Source organism: Symphalangus syndactylus, chromosome 21 (assembly GCF_028878055.3).
Source record: "Symphalangus syndactylus isolate Jambi chromosome 21, NHGRI_mSymSyn1-v2.1_pri, whole genome shotgun sequence".
NCBI lineage: Eukaryota > Metazoa > Chordata > Mammalia > Primates > Hylobatidae > Symphalangus > Symphalangus syndactylus.
This window is the reverse complement of record NC_072443.2, coordinates 43,305,104-43,332,980: the sequence shown is the minus strand read 5'-3', so window position 1 is coordinate 43,332,980 and position 27,877 is coordinate 43,305,104. Positions and strand designations below refer to the sequence as shown.

Below are 27,877 nucleotides of genomic sequence, written 5' to 3'. Positions count from 1 at the left end.
TGAGACCTTGTCTCTACAAAAAATAAACAAAATTAGCTGGGCATGGTAGTGCACACTTGTGGTCCTAGTTTCTGGGGAAGCTGAAGTGAGATGATTGCCTGAGCCCGGGAGATCGAGACTGCAGTGAGCTAAGATTGTGGCCACTATACTAAGGCTAGTCAGATGACTTGACAGATAGGTTGTTGGCAGTGGCAGATTTGAATGAGTGATAGAGATAGGCTCTAGACGAAAGAAGACTATTGTCTTCTTATATATGTGTTTGGGACTAATAAATATTAAAAAGCCTCCCTAGCATGGTGAACATAGAAAGGAAATGTGGGCCAAAATCCTTAAGATAGTATGGAAAGAGAATAAAAATTTTTGTTTTAAATATTTGTGTCATTTGATTGTTCCTGGTATTAACTATTAAGAATTTTCTTAATAGTTGACCTTATATTGACCTTCTGTCTACTTAATATCATGTGATAAGAATGTCAGTTTCTGTGTTGAAAAATTGCAATGATATAGTGCCAAATTTTTTTTTTTTTTTTTTTGAGACGGAGTCTCGCTCTGTTGCCCAGGCTGGAGTGCAGTGGCGCGATCTCAGCTCACTGCAAGCTCCTCCTCCTGGGTTCACGCCATTCTCCTGCCTCAGCCTCTCCGAGTAGCTGGGACTACAGGCGCCCGCCACCACGCCCGGCTAATTTTTTTTGTATTTTTAGTAGAGACGGGGTTTCACCGTGGTCTCGATCTCCTGACCTTGTGATCCGCCTGCCTCGGCCTCCCAAAGTGCTGGGATTACAAGCGTGAGCCACCGCGCCTGGCCCCCAATTTTTTTTTTTAATAGTCTTTTTTTCTTACCTGAATTAAGAGCTTATTGAGTGTAGGAACTGTACTTCATTCATCCTTTTTGGCCATGGTGTTTTAAAAAGAAGTTGGATTGGATGTTCTTTAAGGCCTTTTACAGCTATATAGTTCTATAAATAAATACTATCTTAACAGTGTCAATAACAAACACACATTAAAATATTTAGTAGATTATTTACAAGTATTATCTCATTTACTCTTTATAAAAATGGGTAGGTACCGTTATATGACTCCCATTTTATATATGAATGTAAGACAAAATGGGTAGGTACCATTATATGACTCCCGTTTTATAAATGAATGTAAGACCTATAAACTGGTTCAAAAATCACATAGCGGCATAGTGGGTGCCAAAGTCCAGACCAATTACTATGCTTTACTTCCTGTTTTAGTCCTACATTTATTCTGTAAGTGCTTCTTGGGTAGTTCGTTATAAAATTTCCACTTGGTTTGACATTTCCCTGGAAACTTCTCATTTGTTGAATTTTCAGTCTCATGGAAGAGTTCTTTGCCCAGTCTAACATATCTGACTATAGATCTTTAGAAAGTCACCTACAAATACTGCCTTGAAACAGGGAGCCAGTGTTCTTGTCATAATCAGGAACCTGCTGTTTAGCTGCTGACTCCAGAATTAATGCTTCCTTTGCTTTGACCCTTACCACCAAAAATGGATGCCTTTTGCTACCTTTCCCCCTAACTTCACTCACTTCTATTCAAGTTTTATATGATGCCTGTGGTTGACAGAACCTGAATCGTATCTAGAGTCTGAGTTGCAAGAAAGTTTGGAAATGTCATTTTTAGCTTTCCAGCCTCTGCAGTAGAGGAACGCACATTTAATGGAGGTTGTAGAGTAGATTGGCTCCCTTATCTGATGCACATAATCTTTGCTAACACAAAGCTTAAAATTGGATTGTGAAGCCAAGAGTAACATGTGAAATAGCAAATAAGAGTTTAGCCCATGAATCTGAAAGGAGCCTGTATCAGTGAGTTATTCAAAGATAGATTGGACTGCCGGAGATCAAGTTATTTCCCATCACTGAAGGTATTGAAGTGTGGAAGGTGGTTACCTGGCCAGGAGGCACTAGCAAGGACTTCTGTCCCAAATATGTGGTCTGTCTTTTAAGTTTTCTTCTGTTATGAGAGTCTGGGTCAGATACTTATAATAATTTTGTCAGATTTATATATTAGGTTTTTATTTTTCCATTTCAGGACCTTAATATCAAAAAGAAAATGTGGACACCTGAATATGTGAAGTATCATTCTAGCTGTCAACCAATTAACTGAATGAGTCTTAACCCTAAGAAACATAAAAGCTAGAAGTAGTAAATTATTCAGAATAGCCAGGAATAGAGGGCTCTGATTAATCAAATATTCTGGGTTACAAAGAGTTAATCATAAGCACATTACCATTTTCATTGATTTGGTTTTAACATGATTTGCTTAACAAAAAGATGTATTAGGCACTTAAATATTTTGATTTTTTTTTTTTTTTTTTTTTTTGAGATGGAGTTTTGCTCTGTCAGCAGGCTGGAGTGCAGTAGTATAACCTCTGCTCACTGCAACCTCCGACTCCCTGGTTCAGCGATTCTCCTGCCTCAGCCTTCCGAGTAGCTGGGATTACAGGCATGCACCACCATGCCCAGCTAATTTTTGTATTTTTAGTAGACACAGGGTTTCACTACATTGGCCAGGATGGTCTTGATCTCCTGACCTCATGGTCTGCCTGCCTTGGCCTCCCAAATTACTGGGATTACCGGCATGAGCCACCACACCTGGCCAATATTTTGATTTTTAAAAATGTCTTAGATGGACTTGTGATGCATTAATAAGACCCAGACATCAGCCAGGGGTCAAGTGAATCTGCATGCATTATTTTGGAGGAGTAGGGTAAGCAGGGAGGAGTCCCAAAAATAGGAGGGGATAAATACTGTTAGAATCCATTATACTTAGGGAGAAAAGGAAATGATCTAAGGAGTGGAAAGCCACTCTGTTGACATTCTGGCTGTACTATCTCTAAAATGTATACTAAATTTGGCCAGTTAATTCCATCTCCATTGCTACTCATGCTGTTCAGTCTGTTATCATTTTTCACTCAAATTAAAAGCAAGAGCTTCTTAACTGATCTTGCCCCACTACAATAATTGTCTCACTCCAGCCTTCTTGCTGCTTTTTAGACACACTAGGCATATATTTTCCTGTCTTAGGGCCTTTGTGATTGCTTTTTCTTCGTCTGGGGCCCTTTGTCCCCAGAGCTTGTAATGCCAGGTGCTTTTTTTTCATTCAGCTCTCAGCGCAAATGCCATCCTCTCAGAGATAGCCTCCCTAACTACCAATTTAAATGGGCTCTGCACCTCCTTCTTAAGTCATTATTTGTTACTGTTTTATTTCTTACAAGCAGTTTTAACTATTTACAATGCTTTTGTTTGGGAGCTTGTTTATTGTCATTACTTGCCCTGCTTCTCCAAACAAATTTATTGAAGATATGGGTTTAGCTGCCATAACAGGGTGGCTAAAACAAAATAGAAACTTATTTCCCTATTTAATAAAAGTTTAGGTGGGTGATATAACATCAGCATGGCAACTCTTTGTATTTATTGCTCTTCCAAACCATGGTCCAAGGCAGGTACTCTAACTCCAGTTATCATATCTGACCAGCAGGAAGGAGAAAGAAAAGAGAAAAGGGGACAGCTCCTTCTAGAAGAGGATGGCTTAGAAGTTGTGCGTATTACTTTTTCACTCATCCCTTGGCTAAAAGTAGTTTTGCACGGGAGGCTGGAAAATGAACCTTTAGCTGGCTAGGAGTCAGTGCCTAGTTAAATTTTATGGTGATGCAGAAGGAACGAATAGTAATCTTTTCCATTTCCTTTCCCTCTCACACCACAGTAGAAAGTAAGACCCAGGAGAGCAGGAACCTTGGCTGTCATCTTCCACACTGTATCTTTAGTGTGAAGGAGAGTACCTGGCACATTGTAGATGCTATGTATAGATTTATTAAATTAAGTAATCGAGAAATTTAATGTTTCATTCTGGAAGGAATTGTGGAAACCTACAGACCTTTTGATCATCAAAATGAAAATACATTCTGATTCTGGTGGTTCCTGGGATATTGTTGCTAAAGACTTTTCATTTGCTTATTACCACAGTTGTATATACAGACTTAGAACTAGAAGGAACTGTAGACAGCATCTAGGTAATGCTATTTTATAGAAGAGACCAAACATAAGGCATACTTCTAAATCAAACTAGAGAGAAACACTAAATGAGTATAATTGATATACCATCTAGTAGAGAGTTTAGTAGATGCCCAATTAGATTAACATAAGCTTGCGTAAGAAACGAACAACAGTAACTTCTGAAGACTGTGAATCCCAACTGATCTATTAAGTTTGACACATTATAAATATGGCATTTTATATAAATTATTCTTGCCATAATTCTGCAGGTTATAACTTAAAGCTGCCATCTTTTCCTTTTAGTACAGTAATACTTTTGAAAAGGGAGAGGAATACATTCCAGGTAGTTTAAAATAGTGTTTAAAAACTTAAAGCAATTTGTTATGAAAGAAGTAGTAGAAGGTACGTAGTCTCTTCAAGATCTCTCATATTCCCATAATAGGATAAACCTCTATTCTTGTAGTAGTGCCAGCTGAATACACATCATATTTCTTTCTGATGTAGTTATTTATTTCTGTTGTAGAATTTTCATCTCATTGATTATCATCTGGCAGCATTCATCACAGTGATGCTTGCGAGGAGGCTTGTATGGGCTCTCATCTCAGAGGTAACAGTTCATTCACTATATTCTATCACATGTAGCTAGAGTTAGTTACTAGAATGGGTGCAGGCTGAAAACGTGACATGTCCCAGTTTAATGAAACAATAAATTACTTTACTCCCATGTGAGTTGTGCCAGCACTTTAAAAAAGGTTTCCCTGCAATGTAATTTTTTAAAATTCAAGTATCAAAAACTTAGAAAATTCATTCGTAGGGTCCGAGCTTGTGTTCCGCTATTGAGTTTTTCAGTACAATTTTAAAAATTTAAATAGTTTCAGTAAAAATAGGATGAATTTCAGGTAACTATTAATACGAAGTGTCATCTGTACACATACAGTTGCGCCTAAAACATTCAGTTCCAGATAATATTCACTTGATACTGTTTATATATACCATTTGAGAAGATTATTAGCAAGAAACATTTGAGTTTCTTAGAATTTTAAAAAGCAGTGAGTATCAGAATTTGTATAGGATTAATCTGAAGATTAGAATCTAAGTTTAGTGAGCAGAATGAGAAAGTATTAGAACATTAAATGATCTTTTTAAAATTAAAAGTTGTTGACAGAGCTAGACCATTGGTATCATTTTTCTTTCCTTTTTTTTTTTTTTTGAGACGGAGTTTCACTCATGTTGCCCAGGCTGGAGTGCAGTGGCATGATCTCGGCTCACCACAACCTCCGTCTCCTGGGTACAAGCGATTCTCCTGCCTCAGCCTCCCAAGTAGCTGGGATTACAGGCATGCGCCACCACGCCTGGCTAATTTTGTATTTTTAGTAGAGACGGGGTTTCTCCATGTTGGTCAGGCTGGTCTCGAATTCCCAACCTCAGGTGATCCATCTGCCTCGGCCTCCCAAAGTGCTGGGATTACAGGCGTGAGCCACCGTGCCTGGCCTCATTTTTCATATATTTGTAAATCCCAATGAGGCAGGGAAATGTGCTTTCTTAAAATATTGTTATCTTGTGCCCTGTGATTACAAAAACAAAAAATGTTAATTTAGCTGAAGTGGCTAATAATTTTAATCTTGGAACTTATAATTCAGTGTGAAATTTTAAATGAACAGTTACTATAATCACAGATAATTGAGAGTCAACTTCTTTTTCCCAAAACATACATGGAAAGTCTGTGTGTGTAAGCTCCGATTTTCAGGAACCCTATTTCTGGAAGCAGAGTAATTGGAAATACTAAGTCAAGATCTGAAAACCATTTGAAGTTAACCAAAAAGCACAGGTAGTAGGATTCCTTGTTTTTCACAGTGGGAAAGTCTGTTTATAATCTTTTCTTTCAGAGTTTTTATTTAGAGGATGAAAATAGAAACTCACTTTTCGTTATATTGCGAAAGCATGTTCTTTCTTTAGAGGATCTCAGTGGAATTTTATGTTTTCATTTGTTAAGATAGGAAATGATTTTGTTTCATCCCTTATATTGCGAAAGCATGTTCTTTCTTTAGAGGATCTCAGTGGAATTTTATGTTTTCATTTGTTAAAATAGGAAATGATTTTGTTTCATCCCTTCAGTTACTTGGAAATGCTACTTGTACATGTCCAATTAGTATGCCTAGTTAGTGTGTAACCCTTCAAAACTGGGATTTCTACCTTGTTGCTGCAAAGATTATAACTTAAATGGCCTAAAAGTAGTATAGCAGCTTTTGCATAGCCTTAGTTGGAATAGGCTTGCAATTCTTTTTTTTTTTTTTTTTTTTTTGAGATGAAGTCTGGCTCTGTTGCCTAGGTTGAAGTGGGAGCGCAGTGGCGCCATCTCAGCTCATGCAACCTCTGCTTCCCGGGTTCGAGTGATTCTCCTGCCTCAGCCTCCTGAGTAGCTGGGATTACAGGCGCCCACCACCATACCCAGCTAATTTTTGTGTTTTTAGTAGAGACAGGGTTTCACTATGTTGGCCAGGCTGGTCTCGAACTTCTGGTCTAAAGTGATCCACCCACCTTGGCCTCCCAAAGTGCTGGGATTACAGGCGTGAGCCATCGCGCCTGGCCAAGGCTTGCAGTTCTTAATGGGAACAGAATACTTAAGCTAAATTTAAACATAGTTTTATCAAAGTCTTAATTCTGTAACTTAATGTTCATCAGTAAGGGAATGTTTAAATAATTTTGGTACATCTACATAATGGAATAGCATACAGCCATTGACAACATGAAAATGTGTTGATGTGTTGACCTCCAAGATGTTAAAAAAGCAAGGTGCAGAACAGTGTTTAAAATAAGACAGGAGGAGGGAACAAAATATATTTGCTTATATATGAATAAATTGTTTCCAGAAGGACATACAAATTAATAACAGGTTGCACGGTTGGTGGCTAGGAGACAGAATCAGCAGGTGGGAAGCTTTTCACTACAAGCACTGTTACATGTTTTGTGTTTTGAGTGATGTGAATATATTACCTATTCAAAAATTTAAAATAAGAGCTGTATAGTGATTTTCTTCCTAAAATATCTAAATTAGATGGATAAAACCTATCATAAATCATCTTTCCTTCCTTCCATTAAAATATGTTTTCTTCCTTTTTTTGCATATATCACAGAAAGGATCCCTACCCTGAGAAAGACCAGTAATATTTAAGGAGAGGCTGCTGGTAATTAATTCATAAACGGAAATGCTATTCAGAGAGGACTACCTCTCCACGTAGGTAGAGTCTGTTTATTCACCTCCAGGCCAGCTCTGCCTGTTCACCTCCAGGGTAACTCTACTTCTATACTTGCTTCACAAGACTAGAAATAAATTTAGCTGTTCTTTCACCAACCTGAAGCAACTCTTTTTTTAAAAATTGTTTTTCTAAATAGGAAAATAGTATATTTTATTGAAAAAAATTTGAAAAACACTAAAATATAAAGCAGGACATTTAAAAATTGCTCACAATCTCATTATTGAAGACCACTTTTGTTGGGAGGTAGGGGGCAGATGGAGTTTTGCTCTTGTTGCCCAGGCTGTAAATGGCATGATCTTGGCTCACTGCAACCTCCGCCTCCTCGGTTCCAGCGATTCTCCTGCCTCAGCCTCCCAAGTAGCTGGGATTACAGGCGCCCACCACCATGCCCAGATAATTTTTGCATTTTTAGTAGAGACAGGGTTTCACCATGTTGGCCAGGCTGGTCTCAAACTCCAGACCTCAGGTGATCCACCCGCCTCTACCTCCCAAAGTGCTGGGATTACAGGCGTGAGCCACTGCGCCCGGCCAAAGACCACATTTTGCTATATTTTCTTCTGATCTTCATATGCATATGCAGATTTTATATTTACATTTATTTTACTATATTTGAGAATTATTTTTATACGGTTTCATATCCTGTACTTTAAAATTAACATAATGTCATGAATATTTTTCTGCCCCTCACCTAGCGAAATCTTGCTTATCCTTTAGGTCTCAGCTTGAATATCGTTTACTAACAGAAGCCATCTCTAGAATAGGATCTCCTGTTATTTACTTTCCATAGCAGCCTACTCTTCCTATAGCACTCATTACAGTTTAAAAAATGATTAGATAGAAGTTTAATACTTGTTTTTCTTGGTTAGTCAGCTTCATAAACACAGGGGTTTTGTTTGTCTTGGTTACCACTGTGCCCCTAGGACCTGGTAAAGGGTCTGTCACATACAGCACAGTGATTAGCAGCTTGGGGCTCTGGAATAAGGCAAAATTAATCAACAAATCCAAGCTCTGTGCTCTGATGACATTGGGCAGAAGTAGTCTTTTTTATTTCTAACCCTGAACTTTTGAGAAGGAGGTAATGGAGTAACTCCAATAGCTTAAATAACTTTACTAAGCTTTGATGTGTTAGGTAAATTGGCATGAAGGTATGTATCAGGGGAGTTATGTGAAGCTATGTGCCAGGCTATGGCTGAGAAGAGCTTGAGCCATCTTCACAGTTTGAGGCTTAAGCCGTTCATTATGGAATTTATTTAACTGCTGCTTTGCATTTTAAAGTAACTATATATTACGTATGTATGCTGTGTATATATATATATATATATATATAGTATTCAGTATACAGTATATTGCATATATGTTATAGGTACTCCACAATATGATCTGTAAACTAAGAAACGAATATATAGGAGGGACCTGAAAAGCTCCTTATCCCCTACCATGTACTGTTGACTCTAGATAATTTTTTTCTCCTTTCTGGGTTCCAACACTGCTCTCTTAGAGGTTATGGGGATCCTTCATTTTCCCCTACATTTTGCTCATTCTCTTCTCCCTAGTTCATTTAGAAAGAAAATGGCATTGCAGAGTTAAGTTTTGACAAGTACTTACTATATTTAGTCGGTTTTAAAGATTTGCAATTGAAGAAGCATATTTGAATAGCTGTGAGAAAAAGAATTGGAAGTGATTATGCATTATTTCCATGTTTGCAAAAGTTAAAAAAGAAACTTATTTATATAGGGATCTGTCAAAGAAGATCAGATTATTTTTTGGAACTTCACTAATTTATTAAACATTAATTCACCAAGCAAATTAGAGGTGAGGATTCAAAGAAAAATTAAAATATTGTTACTGCTGTTGAGGCCCTTTATAGTTTAGTGAGAAGTAAGACAGATAAATTAGTGGCTCTCCATGTTTATGTACATAAAAAATCAGGCCAGCCACAGTGGCTCACGCCTGTAATCTCAGCACTTTGGGAGGTGGGTGGATCACAAGGTCAGGAGTTCAAGACAATCCTGGCCAACATGGTAAAACCCTGTCTCTACTAAAAATACAAAAATTAGCTGGGCGTGGTGGTGCATGCCTGTAATCCCAGCTACTCAGGAGACTGAGGAAGGAGAATCGCTTGAAGCGAGGAGTCGGAGGTTGCAGTGAGCCGAGATTGTGCCATTGCACTCCAGCCTCGGCAACAGCAACAGAGCGAGACTTCGTCTCAAAAAAAAAAAAAATTAAAAAATAAATAAATAAATAAATCACTGGTTAAGTTGTTAAAATATAGGTTGCTTGGCTCAAGATTTTATTCCTTACCTCTGGAGAGGAAAGTTGTTAGGAGTTTACATGTCCAATTAGTAGCCCAGGTCATTCTGATGGAACAAAATAATATGATCCATGGAACACACATTGAGAAGCTCCAATGTTAATAAATTAGATGATATAAAAAGACCTTAAAAGAGGTCTATAGATGGCACTATCGGGGTGGAAGAAGGAAACAACTGTGCCTAGAGAAGTCTGAATTTTCAATAATCACGAAGATAAGGTGGGATGAGGCAGTTTTTCTTTTATTTCACTTTTTAAAGACACATTTTAACTTCCACTAAACCTAGTAAGTTCTTACTTGAATTACAATGCTTTTGAAGAAGATCATTTATAAAATGTTCCTTTTGGTGCTTCCAAACTTTCAGGCTACTAAGGCAGGTGCAGTGTCAATGATTCACTACATGGTTCTGATATCAGCTCGCTTGGTACTACTCACTTTGTGTGGATGGGTACTTTGTTGGACCCTCGTCAATCTCTTTCGAAGCCATTCAGTCCTCAATCTCCTTTTCCTTGGCTACCCGTGAGTACTCCAGTTTTACCATGTTATTAGTAAATCTTTCGAAATTATTTCGGTCATGTAAACGATACTTTAAGAGAGTGAAAAATGAAATTTTTCAAATATAAATGAAGCATTTAGAAAACTGGGAAATCCATGAGCATGGTGAACATACAATTTGTTTTCTAAACTGGAGTACAGTTGGGACAACAGGCATAAACCAGGATTGTCCTGGGAAACCTGGAATGTAGGGTGTCTTGCCAGTGGAGAATATTTTAATTATCTCTCTTCACGAAGTAAAGGCCCCTCTTGCTATCTATAATTGGGCAAACGTTAGTTAATTTTAGATGAATGCACTGGTTCGAAAACCAGTCTTACCCTTGGTTGGTCATATTACTTTGATCTTCTGGTTCCTGTAACAGAAGTACAATAAGTAGTCCTCCCTTATCCATGGTTTTGATTTCTGAAGTTTCGGTTACCTGCGATCAACCAAGGTCCAGAAACATTAAATAGAAAATTCCAGAAATATGTGACAAGTTATGTTTTAAATTGTGTGCTGTTCTGAGTAGTACGGTGAAATTCCTCGCCATCCCATTTTGTCCCATCAGGATGTGAATCATCTCTTCGTCCACCATGTCCGTACCGTGCATGCTACCTGTCAATTAGTTGCTTAGTAGTGGACTTGGTTATTAGATGGACTGGCATGGTGTCACAGGGCTTGTGTTGACGTGACCTTTTTTTTTTTTTTTTTGAGACGGAGTCTCGCTCTGTCGCCCAGGCTGGAGTGCAGTGGCACAATCTCAGCTCACTGCAAGCTCCGCCTCCCGGGTTCCCGCCATTCTCCTGCCTCAGCCTCCCGAGTAGCTGGGACTACAGGCGCCCGCCACCACGCCCAGCTAATTTTTTGTATTTTTTAGTAGAGACAGGGTTTCACTGTGGTCTCGATCTCCTGACCTCGTGATCCGCCCGCCTCGGCCTCCCAAAGTGCTGGGATTACAAGCATGAGCCACCGCGCCCGGCCTACACGTGACCTTTATTTTACTTAATATGGCTCCAAAGTGTAGTTATGCTCACAATTCAGGTATGCCAAAGGAAAGCTGTAAAGTGCTTCCTTTAAGTGAAAAGGGAAAGTTCTTGACTTAGTAAGGAAAGACGAAAAATCATGCTGAGGTTGCTAAGATTTACTGTAAGAATGAATCTTCTATCCATGAAATTGCAAACAGTATATTGTTATAATTGTTCTATTTTATTACTGATCTCTTAATGTACCTAATTTATAAGTTAAAACTTTATTGTATGTACGTATATATAGTATAGGAAAAAACATAGTGTATGTAGGGTTTGGTACTATCCATGGTTTTAGGCATCCACTAGGGTGTTGGAATGTCTTCCTGCAGGTAAGAGGGTCTACTGTATGCCATATTCAAGTGCTGTAGACATGTATATGTATTATGATTGTAACTAACATTTTATTACAAAACCTTTTAAACATTCAACAAGATTGAAAGAATTTTACAGCTATCACCAGTGTAATCCTCACCCAGATGATTCTGCCTATTAATGTTTTACTATAATTGTGTAATACTTATCTGTCCATCTCTCCATCCCTCTATCCATTAGTCCATCTTACTTTTGATGTATTTCAAAGTTTCAGACCTCAGTTTGCTTCCCCCTCAATACTTCAGCATGTGTGTGTCATTAACTAGAGCTCGATATTTGTTGACAGCTTTTTTCTTTTGAGATTAAATTCATATAAATAAAATTCCCGCTGGGCGTGGTGGCTCAAGCCTGTAATCCTAGCACTTTGGGAGGCCGAGGTGGGCAGATCACCTGAGGTTAGGAGTTCGACACCAGCCTGGCCAACATGGCGAAACCCCGTCTCTACTAAAAATAAAAAAAATTAGCAGGGCGTGGTGGCGCGTGTCTGTAATCCCACTTACTTGGGAGGCTGAGGCAGAAGAATCACTTGAACCCAGGAGATGGAGGTTGCAATGAGCCAGGATCGCGCCATTGCACTCCAGACTGGGCGACAAGAGCAAGACTCTGTCATAAATAAATAAATAAATACATACATACATACATACATACATAAACCCCAAATCTTGTGTATATGGAATTTTATTAAATGTGGACACACCTGTGTGACTTAATCCCCTGTCAATAAATAAATAAATAAATAAAATAAAAATAAAATTCTCAAATCTTGTGTACATGGAGTTTTGTTAAACGTGGACACACCTGTGTGACTTAATCCCCTGTCAAGACTTCAGAGCGTTACGCATACTCCACAAGATTCTGTCATGCCACTTTCCCATCAAACCCCACCACTGTCCAGAGACGGTTGCTTTTTTTTTTTGAGACAGAGTTTTGCTCTGTCATCCAGGCTGGAATGCAGTAGAGCGATCTCAGCTCACTGCAGCCTTGACCTCTCAGGCTCAAGCAATTCTCCCACCTCAGCCCCCAAGTAGCTGGGACTACATGTGCACACCACCATGCTCCGCTAATTTTTGTTTTGTTTTGTTTTGTTTTGTTTTTGTAGAGGCAGGATTTTACCATGTTGCCCAGGCGGAGGAGTAAGGTTTTTTTGATTCCAGAGTCTTTGTCTTAATCATTATTATATCAGTAGTTCTCAAAATGTAGTTTCTAGAACAGCAGCATCAGCATCACCTATAAATTTGTTAGAAATTCTCAGAATCTACCCCAAACCTACTGAAATAGAAACTGGAAAGTAGGACCTAGCAAGTTGTGTTTTAACAAGCCTTTGAGGTGATTCTGATGCATGCTCAAGTTTGAGAATTACTGCTTTATATTATTGTTGTGCTGAAGTGTTAGCGTGAATTTATGTGGGTAATTACAAAGTATGAAATCAAGTCATAATTAGAGATTGTGCTAATAAGGATGACAGGAACAGTCTTTCTCTTGGTTATACTATAGTAGGTCTGATTACATTGTTTAAACAGTTATTTAAGTCACTCATCAACTGAATTCATTAATATTACCCTTGTTTTCTACAAAATGAATTATCTGTTACGAACATTTTTCATGACTCTGATTTCATATGAGGAATATATTTTACATGAATTGTTTCTATATTTATAGATTAATATTTCAGCCATTTGAGTTGAAAATAAATTTTTAGTCATTCTCCTTACTGGTTGAATCAGAAGATTAACCGTATCTAATTTGAAAGGCTAATTATGGATATATTGAAGAATATTTTGGCCAAGTTTAAGAGGATTACTATTATCAAGATGGCTAGCAAACTTTTCTGTTTCAATTTAAGTATATAAAGAAACTTACTCTTAGAGGCTCTCCACACCCCTTAAAACAATGAAATAATTATGTAATTTAAATACATTTTAGTTTTAAACATACAGGCATAACTCAGAGATGTTGTAAGTTCTGTTCCAGACTGCTGCAATAAAGCAAATATCACAAAGCGAGTCATGTCAATTTTTTGATTTCCTAGTGCATATGAAAGTTATGTATACACTATACTGTAGTCTGTTTTGTGTTATGTTATGTTATGTTATGTTATGTTATGTTACGTTGTTATGTTAGAGACAAGGTCTTGCTGTGTTGCCCAGGTTGGAGTGCAGTGGTGCAATCACAGCTCACTGCAGCCTTGCCCTCCTAGGATTGCTCAAGCAATCCTAGGGGACTGGGACTGTAGGCGTGTGCCACCATGCCTGGCTGATTTTTAAATTTTTTTGTGGAGATGGGGTCTCGTTTTGTTGCCCAGGCTGGTCTTGAACTCCTGGGCTCAAGTGATCCTCTTGCCTTGGCCTCCCAAAGTGCTGGGGTTACAGAGGTGAGCCACCATGCCCAGCCTTATACTATCTGTATTCTATTAAGTACACAATAGCATTGTGTCTTTTAAAAGTACATATGTTAATTAAAAAATACTTGATTGCTAAAATATGCTGATGAGCATTTGAGCTTTCAGTGAGTTGTAATCTTCTTGCTGGTGGAGAGTCTTGCCTCAATGTTGATGGCTGCTGACTCATCAGGGTGGTGGTTGCTGAAGATTGGGATGGCTTTGTCACTTTCTTAAAATAAGACAACAGTGAAGTTTGCCACATCAGTTGACACTTCCTTTCAGGAAACATATCTCTGTAGCATGTGATGTGTTTGATAGATGATATGTTACCCACAGTGGAACTTCTTTCAACATTGAAGTCATTTCTCTCAAACCTTGTTGCTGCTGTAACAACTAAGTTTATATAATATTCTAAACTGTTTGTCATTTCAACAGTGTTCATAGCATCTTTATCAGAAATAGATTTTATCTCAAGAAACAACTTTCTTATCCATAAGAAGCACTCCTTATCTGTTTAAGTTTGATTGTGAGAGAGTGCAGCCACATCTTCAGGCTTCACTTTTTTTTTTTTTTTTGAGACAGGGTCTCACTGTTGCCCAGGTTGGAGTGCAGTGGTATAATCGTGGCTCACTGCAACATCCGTCTCCTGGGCTCAAGTGATCCTCCCACCTCAGCCTCTCAAGTAGCTGGGACTACAGGTGTGTGCCACCATGCCCAGCTAATTTTTGTATTTTGTTTTTTTGTAGAGGTGGGGTTTTGCTATGTTGCCTAGGCTGGTGTCGAACTCCTAGGCTCAAGGGATCCAGCCTCCTTGGCTTCCCAAAGTGCTGGGATTACAGGCATGAGCCACTGCACCTAGTCCAGGCTCCACTTCTAATTCTAGTTCTGTTGCGTTTTCTACCACGTTTGCAGTTACTTTCTCCAGTGAAGTCTTGAACCTCTCAAAGTCATCCGTGAGGGTAGGAATCAACTTCCTCCAGATTTGCTTATGTTGATATTTTGACCTCCTCTCATAAATCACAAATGTTCTCAATGGCATTTAGCATGGTGAATTCTTTCCAGATGGTTTTCAGTTTACTTTGCCTAGATCCATTGGAGGAATCTCTATTTAATGCAGAAATAGCCTTACAAAACATATTTCTTAAATAATAAGATTTGAAAATCAGAATTACTTCTTGATTCATGGCTGCAGAATAGATGCTATCTTAACAGGCATAAAAACAACAATCTCCATCAGAGCCTTTGGTGACTAGGTACATTGTCAATGAGCAGTAAGTACTTTTTTTTTTTTTTTTTTTTTTTGAGATGGAGTCTCGCTCTGTTGGCCAGGCTGGAATGCAGTGGTGTGATCTCAGCTCACTGCAACCTCTGCCTCCCAGGTTCAAGTGATTGTCCTGCCTCAGCCTCCCAAGTAGCTGGGACTACAGGTGCGTGCCACCATGCCTGGCTGATTTCTTTGGATTTTTAGTAGAGTTGGGGTTTCACTATGTTGGCCATGCTGGTCTCGAACTCCTGACCTCAGGTGCTCCGCCTGCCTCAGCCTCCCAAAGTGCTGGGATTACAGGCGTGAGCCACCGCGCCCAGTCGTACATCATATTTTTAAAGGAATCTTTTCTAAACAGTAGTTTCAACAGTGAGCTTATTCAGTAAACCATGCTATAAACAGATGTGCTGTCATCCAGATATGTTGTTCTATTTCCAGAGCATTGGCAGAGTAGATTTTGCATAATTCTTAAGGATGGTAGGATTTTTGGAATGGTAAATAAGCATTGGCTTCCACTTAAAGTCGCCAGCTGCGTTAGCCACTAACAAGAGAGTCAGCTTATCCTTTGAAGCTTTGAAGCCAGGCATTGACTTCTCCTCTCTAGGTATGGAAGTCTAGATGGCATCTTCTTCCAATACAGTATAAGGCTGTTTTGTCACCATTGAAAAGTCTGTTAGTTTAGCCACCTTCATCAGTGATCTTAGCTAGGTCTTCTGGATAACTTGCTACAGTTTGTACATTCACACTTGCTGTTTCACGTTGTGCTTTTATGTTATGTGACAGCTTCTTTCCCTAAACCTCATGAACTAACCGCTGTTAACCTTCAGACGTTTCTTCTGTAGCTTTCTCACCTCTCTGGAAGTTCATAGACTTAAAAACAGGGCTTTGCTCTGGATTAGGTTGGTTTAGGGCAATGTTGTGGCTGGTCGATCCAGACCATATCAGCAAAACTTTCTCCGTATCAGCAGTGAGGCTGTTTGGCTTTGTTACCATTTGTATGTTCACTGGAGTAGCACTTTTAATTTCCTTGAAGAACTTTTTCTTTGCATTTACGATTTGGCTAGCTAATACAAGAGGCCTAGCTTTCAGCTTGTCTGGGCTTTTGACATGCTTTCTCACTAAGCTTAATATCTACCTTTTGATTTAAAGTGAGAGATGTGTGATGTCCTTTCACTTGAACACTCGGAGGCCATTTAGGGTTATTAGTTGGCCTAATTTCAATATTCTTGTGTTTTAGGGAATAGGGAGGTTGACGTGAGGGAGAGAGATGGGGAATGGCTCCTTGATGGAACAGTGAGAACACACATTTATCCATTAAGTTTGCTGTCTCATATGGGTGCAGTTTGTAGTGCCCCAAAACAATTACATTAGTAATATCAAAGATCACATTTCGCATAACAGATGTCATAGTAATGAAAAAGTTTGAAATATTGGGAGAATTATCAAAATATGACAGAGACACAAAGTGAGCACTTTGGAAAATGGCACCCCCAGATATGCTTGATGCATGGTTGCCACACACCTTCAGTTTGTAATAAATACAGTATCTGGGAAGCACAGTGAAGTGAAATGCAATAAAATGAGGTCTGCCTGTATTTGCCTTCGTTACTTTTAAGAAGTTGTATAATCCACCTTTTATCTAAACTTCAATTTTAAAAATCAAAAGTGCGAGAAATTTAAAATACTAGATTATGACGATAGCAACATATTTAATTTCCTGTTTATTCATAGGTTAAACTAAGAAAGAGGCCCTTTTCTGCCTCTTTTTTTTTACCCCTCAGTTCTCAAATAGCTTCTCATTAGGGTAAATTAGTCTAAAGTCTAACAGTTGTGGTTCCTAAGTGTATCTTGAATTGGTCCAATGCTCTCCATAGTTTTTACTATTGCATTATCAACCTTCATCTGGTCTTCTGATAATGCATTCTTATTCCCCTCCATTTCATTTTTATTGTAGCTAGAATGATTTTCACAATGGGAAATTTAATCATGTTACTAACCCTCTTTAAAATCCTTTAATGAATTATTTTCTTTACCTCACAAAGCCCTCCATTGTAGAGCCCAGTATGGGGATAGGGCAGGTCGCCTTACCCATAGAATGAGGGCCATGCAGTTATGTGGCAGTGAGACTACAAAGAAGGGTAAAGAATTGGGGCCATCATTGCAATCTACCACACACTCCAGCCTCTTATCCCCACCCCTACACCTACACATGCAGGTTGTGTTTTGGCAACATTGAACTTCTGATGACCTGCTCTAGCCATCACAAATATGCACATGTGAGAGTTTTTTGTCTAATACTTCTCTGGCTGGGTGTGGTGGCTCATACCTGTAATCCCAGCACTTTGCAAGGCCCAGGTGGTAGGATCACTTGAGCTCAGGAGTTCAAGACCAGCCTGAGCAACATAGGGAGACCTTGTTTCTACCACAAATAAAATAATTAGCCGCGTGTAATGGCATGTGCCTGTAGTCCTAGCTACTTGGGAGGCTGAGGTGGGAGAATTGCCTGAGCCCAAGAAGTTGAGGCTTCAGTGAGCCGTAATCTCGCTACTGTACTCCAGTCTGGGTGACAGAGTAAGACCTTGTCTCAAAGAAAAAAAAAAATTAGAATTAATACTTCTACCTCTACCCACTCTTGTCCTCCCAAGGGCACATTCACAGTAGATCCCAGAGCTAATGCTAAGAATGTTCTTAATTAGTAACAACAGTTCTCCCTCTGTAGAAAACTATGGATAAGTGTCATCTGTTCATTTTGTTATAAAATGTATAACTAAATATCTTTCTTTTTTTTTTTTTGAGAAGGAATTTCACTGTTGTTGCCCAGGCTGGAGTACAATGGTACGATCTCGGCTCACTGCAACCTCCACCTCCAGGGTTCAAGTGATTCTCCTGCCTCAGCCTCCGAGTAGCTGGGATTACAGGCACGCACCACCACACCCAGCTAATTTTTGTATTATTAGTAGAGACAGAGTTTTACCATGTTGACCAGGCTGGTCTTGAACTCCTGACCTCAGGTGACCGGCTCGCCTTGGCCTCCCAAAGTGCTGGGATTATAGGCATGAGGGACTGTGCCTGGCCCTAAATATCTTTTTATTTGCCATTTTTCATATCAGAATTTATGTCCATGAAATGACTATTTAATTTATAATACCTAGGTCACAATGTGGAAATTACTTGATGAGTACTTGAAGTATTTAAAAAAATTTTAAGGAACCAACAGTTGGAATACTATAAGAAGTTATCAAAAGTCTCAAAAATGTTCACTTCTTTTAACCAAGTAATTTTACTTGTAGAAATTCATTTGTACTTCCAGAATTTTTTTTTTATTAATGAGACATTTATTGCACACTTAAACAGTGTTACAGCCACTATCTGAGGTACCAGAGTTACAGCAGTGAATTAATTATGTTGAAATCTCTGGCTCATAGAGCTTAAATTGTGGTGAAGGGAAGATTGACTAAGAAAGAAAACAAACAAAACTACCCCAAAGTTAAAAATCGAATAAACCTGGTAAGATCTGTGGAGAAAAATAAGCAGGAAAGGAGAAGTAGGGTCGCCTGTGGGAGTGGGATGAGTGATACAGTAGGGAGGCAGGAGGGCCCCCTGCTAAGAAAGGGACATTTGAAGTAAAGAACAAGCTGTACTAAAATCACCAAACATATACACGTGTTGGGAAAATCCTTATCACATTGTTATTTATAGTAGTGGAAAATAAGAAACAGCCTGTTTCCAACAAGAGAGAAATGGGTAAATTATGGTATTTCTGTATGAGAATACTATTGTATCTTTAAACATTTCTATAGAAAAATATTTAGACTTGAGAAAATAGTACACAGGGAAAATACTCAATATACACACATGCACACATACAAAGTTTAAACAGCAGGATACAAGACACATTGTACTGTATGAGGCCAAACACGAAAAAAGCATATGTAACTGTTATACAAAGTTTACAAACTTTATATTGGAAATATGTGCATCTAGTTATAAAAATGATTATTGCTAAGTGATGTGTGTTTTGCCATTGTGGTTTTTCTGTAGGTTCTTAATAATCTACAATGAATGTGCACTGCTTTTATGGAAAGAAATTGAAGAGCTCCCCAGATAATGAATTTACTGTCAGCAGTGTCCCTCTTGAGTTGTTTACTCATGCGGGTCCTGACTATTTTATTGACCTAAGTTATAAGTTATATTGACATAAGTTATAAGGTGTGATTTTAGGTGGTATCTGTGGTCTCATTTTCACACTTTGTTTTACAGGTTTGGTGTTTATGTTCCTCTTTGCTGTTTTCATCAAGATAGTAGAGCTCATCTTCTTCTCACAGACTATAACTATGTGGTTCAGCACCAGGCAGTAGAGGAAAGTGCCTCGACTGTGGGAGGCTTGGCCAAATCCAAAGACTTTCTCTCCTTGTTGCTGGAGTCGCTAAAAGAACAGTTTAATAATGCCACACCCATCCCCACCCACAGTTGTCCCCTATCTCCAGACCTCATTCGCAATGAAGTAGAATGTCTGAAAGCAGATTTCAACCACAGAATCAAGGAGGTTCTGTTCAACTCCCTCTTCAGTGCCTACTATGTTGCATTTCTCCCCCTGTGTTTTGTGAAGGTAAGTGGTTATCTTACTTTTATGTGCTTCCTGGATTTGTGTGTGAATTACATAAACTGGGTATTTCTTGTTTAATCCCCCTTTTCTCTGTCTCCCCTTTGGCAGCCTGGATGGTGGAGTTCGGCTGCATCTGGAGTGCACTAATACCGCTCCTGGTTGGCGGATAGGTATTTCCATATATGTGATGCACCCATGGTGGTTCCCTCTTTTTTTCTTTCTTTTTTTTTTTTTTAAAAGTATTTTTAGTTTCTGGGGAGAATCAAAATGTACTTATAATAGAATCAGTATGTAGTAGCTTAAGAGGACCAAGGTTTCAGTAAAACCTAGCCTACTGTGGTTGATCTTAACATGGTTTTCAGGAGTTTCCTTGAATTTAATCTAACCTTTATCTAAACTTCAGTTTATTTCAATAGAAAAGAAAAATGGTCTGGATGTCACTTGGGCCCAAAATCTTTTGGTACATTTTAGTGCCCTTTCTTCACCCATTCAGAAGTACTTCTGCAGCTGGAATGGTCCTTCAGAGAACACTCAGTTCTTCTAGAAAGGAGACACTTAAAATATAATTGCCTCTCCCTCCCACCCCTAACTCGTACAGCCAGAAAGTCAGGTTGAAGGATTGTGGAGGACTCTGCTCTTGAACTTTCTGCACGGACAGCAGGACCACCAGTGCATGTGTGACTCAGTGTGACATTTGTCTGCAGGGCATATGTACACAAACCCATCCCTGCCTCTTTTTACCAGTGCATGGATCATTTCTCTCTTCTGATCTCTTCCAGAGTACCCAGTACTATGACATGCGCTGGTCATGTGAGCACCTCATTATGGTGTGGATCAATGCTTTTGTCATGCTCACCACACAACTGTTGCCATCCAAATACTGTGATTTGCTACATAAATCAGCTGCTCACCTGGGCAAGTGGCAGAAGCTGGAACATGGGTCCTACAGCAATGCTCCACAGCACATGTGAGTAAGCTAGAGGGTAAAACCATGTAACACTTTCTACATGCTGCTGATCATGTTTATTTGCTTTGTATGTCATTCTTGTTCTTGGCTTTGAACATTTAATTTTAAGTTTTTGTCTTACATGGATGCTTGTCATCATGCTAAACAATACAAGGGACATTAACTCATTTCCACCACCACCCCAGCTCCTTAAATGCGTTCTACCTTTTAGCTGCCCAGTCACTCTAGAGTGTGTAATTTGTCTCCCAAGCAATGCACTTGGAGTTCTCTTTCAATCTTACCCCTTTGCCTGAATTCAAAGAGTCATGTATTTTATTTCTTTTTAGAAGACTGTAAGATTTGTCTTCTCATCTTCATTGCCACAGCTGAGTAGTTGCTAGCTACTCATCTCACACTTAGCTGGAATATGATTCTCTCATTTTTTCTTTCTAATACATGCAGCTTTGTTCTAGTAATTTTTCTTACCTGTACTTTTTTACTATTATTTTTCTAAACTCTCTACTGAATATTTCCCTGCTTCTCCTGTGTTTAAGTGAGAACTGTGTCTGACTGTGAGTTCTTTGGAAGAATTTTTCTCATTGTGTCCCCCTTATCAGTCATTACTCCACATGGCTCTTATGATCCAAAATGGCTAACATTAGGACCGTTTTATTCTGTCACTTCTGAGTTCCTCATCATACTTTTCTTTCAGACCCAAACCATCTTCATCTTCCCCCTTTTGTAATTCGAACATTTCACAAATTTCATCTAGAAATTTTTCCCTAGTTAAGTGGGACAGATTGAGGTGACCTTCCCTTTCCCTCTCCCCCTGAGAGTTCTCCCTTCAATTATCTGCCTTGATGTCTGATACAGATTAGCACAGGCCTTCAAGCCCAGGAACTGAAAGAGATTGGGCCAGGCTGAAAAGAAACCTGACTGTGGGCAAAGGACAGATTTCAATAAAAATTGAAAATACAATCCACAGTACTAGTACTGTACATCTTCAGGCTACTGATGGCACATGGCCATGAGGTGTATCATCACTTTAATGCTGGTAAGTGTGAGCAAGGCCGGTGGAACATTTTCTGAACTGGGAAAGCTTTAGGGTGCTAGAATTTTTTTTTTTTTAATAACATATCTAAACTCCCTCCCAGTTCTTATCCTAGGAAACTAACCTTTCCAAAATCAGGAAGAGATTAATTAACTTAGATTTTTTTTTTTTTTTTTTTTTTTAAAAAAGCTTAACCTGAAGATCCGTGTCCCCACCCAAACTCCATTATGCTGGAAAGAATGAAGCTGCTGCTTCTGTAACTTCTTTTCCCCCAGAGAAACCTCTATAAAAATAAACCACGAAAGCAGTGAAAAGTCTGTGTGTGTGTGAGATGTGTCACTGTGTTCTACTGTATACCTTCTTAGAGTTGTGAGGTATTTGAATTGTATGATAAGCAAACTGATTTCCTATAGTTTTTTGGGATGTAATTCTGCAGTAAATGTCATGCTAGATTGACAATGTGCTAATTTCTCCACTATTCTTATTACCATCAGCTTTCTCTTCTTGTTTGTTCCCTCTAGCATTTCCACCAGTAGACTCTGCTCACTTGGGATGGAGATGACAGTCAGCCTGCTTACACACTATTTTCTGGCTTACACATTTATGTCTGCTCATTCTTCTAAGCCTTTTAAGTCCTTTGACACTGAGTTAACGATATTTCTTTGCAACCTCTGTTTACTATATAGCAATGAAGTTAAAGTAACAAATCCTTTCTAAAAGTACTCCAGTTTGACCATGGAATTACTGTATTTTCAGAATTCAGGCAGATGAAGCCTTGATTATTTAATTCCTTCCATAAAAATACAGCTGGCCTTGCCAGATACTATCTTATCTGTAATTGCCAATATGCTAACATTGCATTTCTTTTTCCCTTAGTTGGTCAGAAAATACAATATGGCCTCAAGGGGTGCTGGTGCGGCACAGCAGATGTTTATATAGAGCCATGGGGCCTTACAACGTGGCAGTGCCTTCAGATGTATCTCATGCCCGCTTTTATGCAAGTACCGTTTATTTATTTTCAAACATAAGCTTAGGGGTAAGTGTTAGGAAGCCGCTCTATGTGGGAGCATGTAGCATAGCGTGTAGCACATACTAGGAAATTATTACATGGTAATTATTGCTACTAGCGTAACAGTGGTCCCTGTACTTTGGAAATGTCTTTTGAAGGGCAGTTTGGAGATCATATACCGTTATTCCAGTTTCAGTAGCTTAGCTGGTTTCTCTAGTTACATTGGTATTTGTTGAATCTAGTATTACTTGAAACAAGCAGGCAGTTATCTAAGACTCCTTTTTCATCTTACCATTTTTGTTTTGTAAGAGTTTGGTTTAGTGGTATTGTTAAGATATATTGTATCTGTGTATCCATAGTGACATTTAATATATTAATAGTGTGGTGGTTTTATTTTTAGGTATTTGTCATATAGTTTCTTTAAAAAGGCTTTAGCTTACCCTTTGGAAGTCAGACAAATGCCATGAAAAGGAAAAAAGCTTAAAAGTTAAAAAAGGAAAAAGCAATAGAAACCCACTACATTCTATTGAACTCATGCGTTTGGTTATGATCTATTTGGTCTTGCAGCCTTCCAGAAATTGTCTGTACAAGGCAAAAGTATATACTTATAAAAGAAAGGCCAGCTGACTAATGCAGGTGGGGAAAAGTAGGTGCCTGCAGGGGACTGTTTATAGTAAAAATGCCCATAGTGCAGTGCATTGCTTTTGAAAGGGGATCATATTCTAAACAAGAATTGGAGATCTTTTTTAAGATACTTGCATCTCTTTCTCCCTCTGTCCTTCTCAGTTCCCGTGAGGGTACATGGACTTTCTGGTTCTGCAGGTGTTTGTTACTGAGGGACACTTCAATTAAATTTTGGGAACTTGCCCCAGGGCATGATGCTTATAAATACCATGGTAGGGGAATGCAGGGTGGGGCAGGTTGGGAGGAACATGGGGAAGGTGAAAGGCCCTTGAATGAGAAAACAACAAGCATCTCCTTCTTGACGCCAGTGGAAATGCCTTAAGGTGGAGGAAAGGACTTACGTCACAAGTACATGAGCACTTGATTTCTATATAGAATATTTAATTCAGCCAGCTGAATTCTCTAGGCCATTAATGACTTCTATTGGTCCTTGCTGTCTCCTTGAGACCTGTGATAGCCAAATAGTTCATTAGAATTTTCTGCTTGAAAATTAAGTAGTTTCCTTGCTAGCTTTGGACAGCTGAAAAATCAGGTGGAATCCATGGAAAAAAGATTAGGCAAGTTGATTTATTACTGATTTTGCAGGACTGGATAGATAGTTAAATCAGTGCTTCTCAAAGTGATCCATGGGCCACCTGCTTATAAACCACCTGGCCCACTATTTTTAAAAAGTGATTGAGGGCCCCTATATCATACTTCTGAACCAGAATCTCTGGATGATCCCAGAAATTGGCAGCATTTGTGGATTTGGAAATGATTCTTAGGCACACTGAAGTTTGAAAACAGTCATTTAAAATGTGCCTATTACCTATAGCTGTCAGACTCCAGGTTAAACATTTTCTTCCTCTTGAACCTGGAAGCTTTTTAAAGCTGTCATGATAATTTGGCTTCATTCTGAGATGTAAGCTCTTAAGATCTAAATTAGTTCTTTTAGATCTGATCACTGCTGTTACTGCACTCTTGTCTTCATCTAGAGTTAGGATTAGACTGGTTACACTGAATTGTTAATGTTCTTTTATAGCTTGTGGCCTATATGTTTGTATTCATAATAACTTTGTATTAGAAAACCAGAATTTAGCCTTTTAAAGTGGAGAATTTAGTGGGAGTAAATATAGTAGTAAGCCCTATTTTAGTCTAATTCTGACTCATTTTTCCTTCCTTCCTCCTTATCCTGTCTTTGTGCACCCCACTTCTCAATATCCAGAAAAAAATCAGTAATTAAACACACAGGTATATGGTGTAGAGGATTTCAGTCAGTGACCATGGTGGGTAAACAGTTTAAGGAAAAATTAAGAAACTATTGTATTGATATTCAACTTGTAACCTCTCTTTTCCCCAAACTTGTCAAGTGTTGGTATTTATGTCTTAGTTTACAAGCCAAGAATGGTTTTTACATTTTTAAATGGTTACATAAGTACCTATGTAATATCCTTAATTTTTGCCTCTTGACTTACAAAGCCTAAAATATTTCCTGTTTGGTCCTTTATCCACCTCTATCTTAGATGAATATACTTTTATGTTTATCCTAAATAAAATATATACCTAAGATACAATCTAAGAAAAATGTTCATAAGTAGTTTTCTTTTGGGCATAATCTCTTTTCGTGTCTCGGGGGCATTGAAATAAAATTATTTCATTATTTCTTGAGCAAAAAGGAAAAGGTTTCAATCTTTATAGCAAGAAATAGCCTGATTGATGTTAAATAAATGGATCTATTTGTTATTATATATGGGAACCTGTAAATATTAAATTATTTTAGAAAAATCAATGCAAGAATAACTACAGCCATTACTTTTATATGAAATAACATTTTGCTTTTTTAACTTCCTTACAGTTCTTATTTCATCGACCATTAAGGCTGTTAAATCTGCTTATCCTTATTGAGGGCAGTGTCGTCTTCTATCAGCTCTATTCCTTGCTGCGGTCAGAGAAGTGGAACCACACACTTTCCATGGCTCTCATCCTCTTCTGCAACTACTATGTTTTATTTAAACTTCTCCGGGACAGAATAGTATTAGGCAGGGCATACTCCTACCCACTCAACAGTTATGAACTCAAGGCAAACTAAGCTGCCTCTCAACAATGAGGGAGAACTCAGATAAAAATATTTTCATACGTTCTATTTTTTTCTTGTGATTTTTATAAATATTTAAGATATTTTATATTTTGTATACTATTATGTTTTGAAAGTCGGGAAGGGTAAGGGATATTAAATGTATCCGTAAACAAGGTGATGTGATCTTTCATGTGTTAGTATATTCGAATAATATACATATGAGAGGTATGCCTGTCCAGTAAAGAGATTGATTTGTTTGTATGGCTCTGGAATAACTCATTCGTTTATGAACACATCTCATGTATTACTTGACACAGTACCTTTGGTATGTCTGCTTTTCTTTCAATCCTCTATCTTTAGCCCTCAGCTGGCCAGTAATTATTGCTAAAGAAAGGGAGATCAATGGAGTTGCCTACCAGCACCCATTCTCTTTTAGTTCAGCTGGCTAATAGTATTGGAATACATTGGGAAAAGAGTGGGTTAAAGTCCTAGGTGGGGTTCTCTTTGTTGCCTACCAGAAGGAAGCAGTAGGCTTCCTTTCTAAGATAGGGACTCAGCTGCTTTATTTTACCCTGTGACATTTAAATATACTTTTGAATAAGCTACTATCCTGAGGCTCAGGGTTTTGCTGCCACTTTTCCTGTTTTTCCACTTCTGCTTCCAAAGATTTTCCTCTTAGTTGTTTGAAATAATACTTTGCCAGACAGGAAGTCTTTAGACTGCCCACATTCATGAAGAAGATGATGTGTGGCTGGATCAGTAGGAGAAGCTGAGTGCAAATGCCATGTGGGCTAGAGTATGGGAAAGTTGAAAATTCCAAGTAACTGGGAGAATGGGCAAGTCCTCAGCTGAACAATCTTGGATGTAGTCTAGCAGCAACCCACCTACAATGGCATTATGTTTGGAGTTATGAGGGGAAGTGAAAGATAAGAATTACCTACAGCTTTGTATTCAGATAATTTATATCCAAAATTTGTGTTTTAAATTTCATACTCCAGAATTTTCATGTTTATGAGTATTAGCCCTTTAAGTTATGGGAGGTGATATACTTAGTCCATTGATGTTGTCACTTGTCATCTAAATTTATGAGACCTTGTCTTAGAGAATCTAAAATATATTGTCATATGTTTTCTGTGCTGAGTTTGGTTTGTTACACTGTGAAGCTTTTGGTGAAACAAAATAAGACTTATGAAGTAAAAAGACCAATCATGCAGTTGACAAGCTGGCCCTGAAAATAATTCTTCCAGAAGAGTTCCTGAAAGGCTTCACCAAAGGAAGCATTGTGACGAGTGTGTATAAAACCAAGGTACCCAATATCAGTTTTATGTTTAAATCAATAATTGTTTCTTTAAATATTTGATGTGTATACTTTTTTTTTAAGTTAACATTATTTGGCATTCAGTCTGAGTCTGTTCAACCATTCAACAAATATATATTAACCACAAGGCACTATATTAGGCCCTGGGTATAGCAGTGAATGAGAAATGCAAAGGTTCTACTTGCACAGAGCTTACAATATACATGGGGGTGGGGGAGTTAGGTGGTGCAGAAAATACAGCAAATAAATTTATGTATAATATAACATTCCCTGGTAGTAGTGATAAGTGCAGTAAAGGGAAATCAGGGCAAGGAAATAGTGGTAAGAATAGCACTGCTAGAAGGTATCTTTGAGGAGATGATTTTTAAGCAAAGAAAAAGCAAGACTGAATCATATAAATAGCTTTGGGGAGAATTCCATGTTACAGTAGCAGCAAGGGCAGTGTCCTGAGGTGGGGACAAGTTGGTATATTGGAAGAATAACAAGAAAATAAGTACGTTAGGTTAGTTGCTTTTTAAAGTAGTTCAGCCTAAATATAGTGGTTCTTGAGGTAGGGGTGGGAAGGGTAGGGAATCTGCCCTTTCTGTTCTTTCCGTAGGATCTTGAAAATATGCTTCTCTTGGCAGCAACATTTTCATGAGATTACTCAGCAGTTTAGAGCAAAATGGGTGGCATGGGCTCAGAGATATCTCATCAAAATTGCCCCAGCTTGGCTCTAGCTTGGAAAAGTAACCCAGATAACCCTGATTAGAGATAACAGACCAGTCTTATAAACTAGTATGATGCCCCTTCTGGCTTCATCTGTCTTGGTCCTATCCTAAGGGAGTAGCACAGAACCAGATGCTGGGTTGGCTAAATAAATAAGTAGATGTAAGAAATAAATAAAAATTAATTTTGGCTAATGGAATTGCAAAGTTCCTCCTACCCTCACCTCCAGATCTGGCAGCATACAGGGCATAAGACCGTTTAGTTCAATGTGTTCCACACATTCCAGCTGTTTTTGTTTGTTTTGTTGTTTTTGTAGGGGCCACGTTCATGGAA

At 38.5% G+C, this 27,877-nt stretch overlaps 1 protein-coding gene across 3 annotated transcripts in view; it reads left to right on the top strand.

The window, feature by feature from the left end:
• TMEM39A (transmembrane protein 39A) overlaps window positions 1-26,873 on the top strand; it is a 36,399-nt gene extending 9,526 nt beyond the window's left edge. For 2 of the 3 annotated variants that reach the window (XM_063630112.1, XM_055260254.2), the window contains exons 4-9: window positions 4,543-4,626; window positions 9,952-10,106; window positions 19,427-19,775; window positions 20,552-20,739; window positions 22,646-22,766; window positions 25,297-26,873. In XM_063630112.1, the coding sequence (XP_063486182.1) occupies window positions 4,543-4,626; window positions 9,952-10,106; window positions 19,427-19,775; window positions 20,552-20,739; window positions 22,646-22,766; window positions 25,297-25,530 (1,131 nt within the window). In that variant the 3' untranslated portion in view covers window positions 25,531-26,873. The remainder of the gene's footprint in view (window positions 1-4,542; window positions 4,627-9,951; window positions 10,107-19,426; window positions 19,776-20,551; window positions 20,740-22,645; window positions 22,767-25,296) is intronic. The other variant, XM_063630113.1, reaches the window with a different exon arrangement.
• The last annotated feature ends 1,004 nt before the right edge of the window (window positions 26,874-27,877 follow it).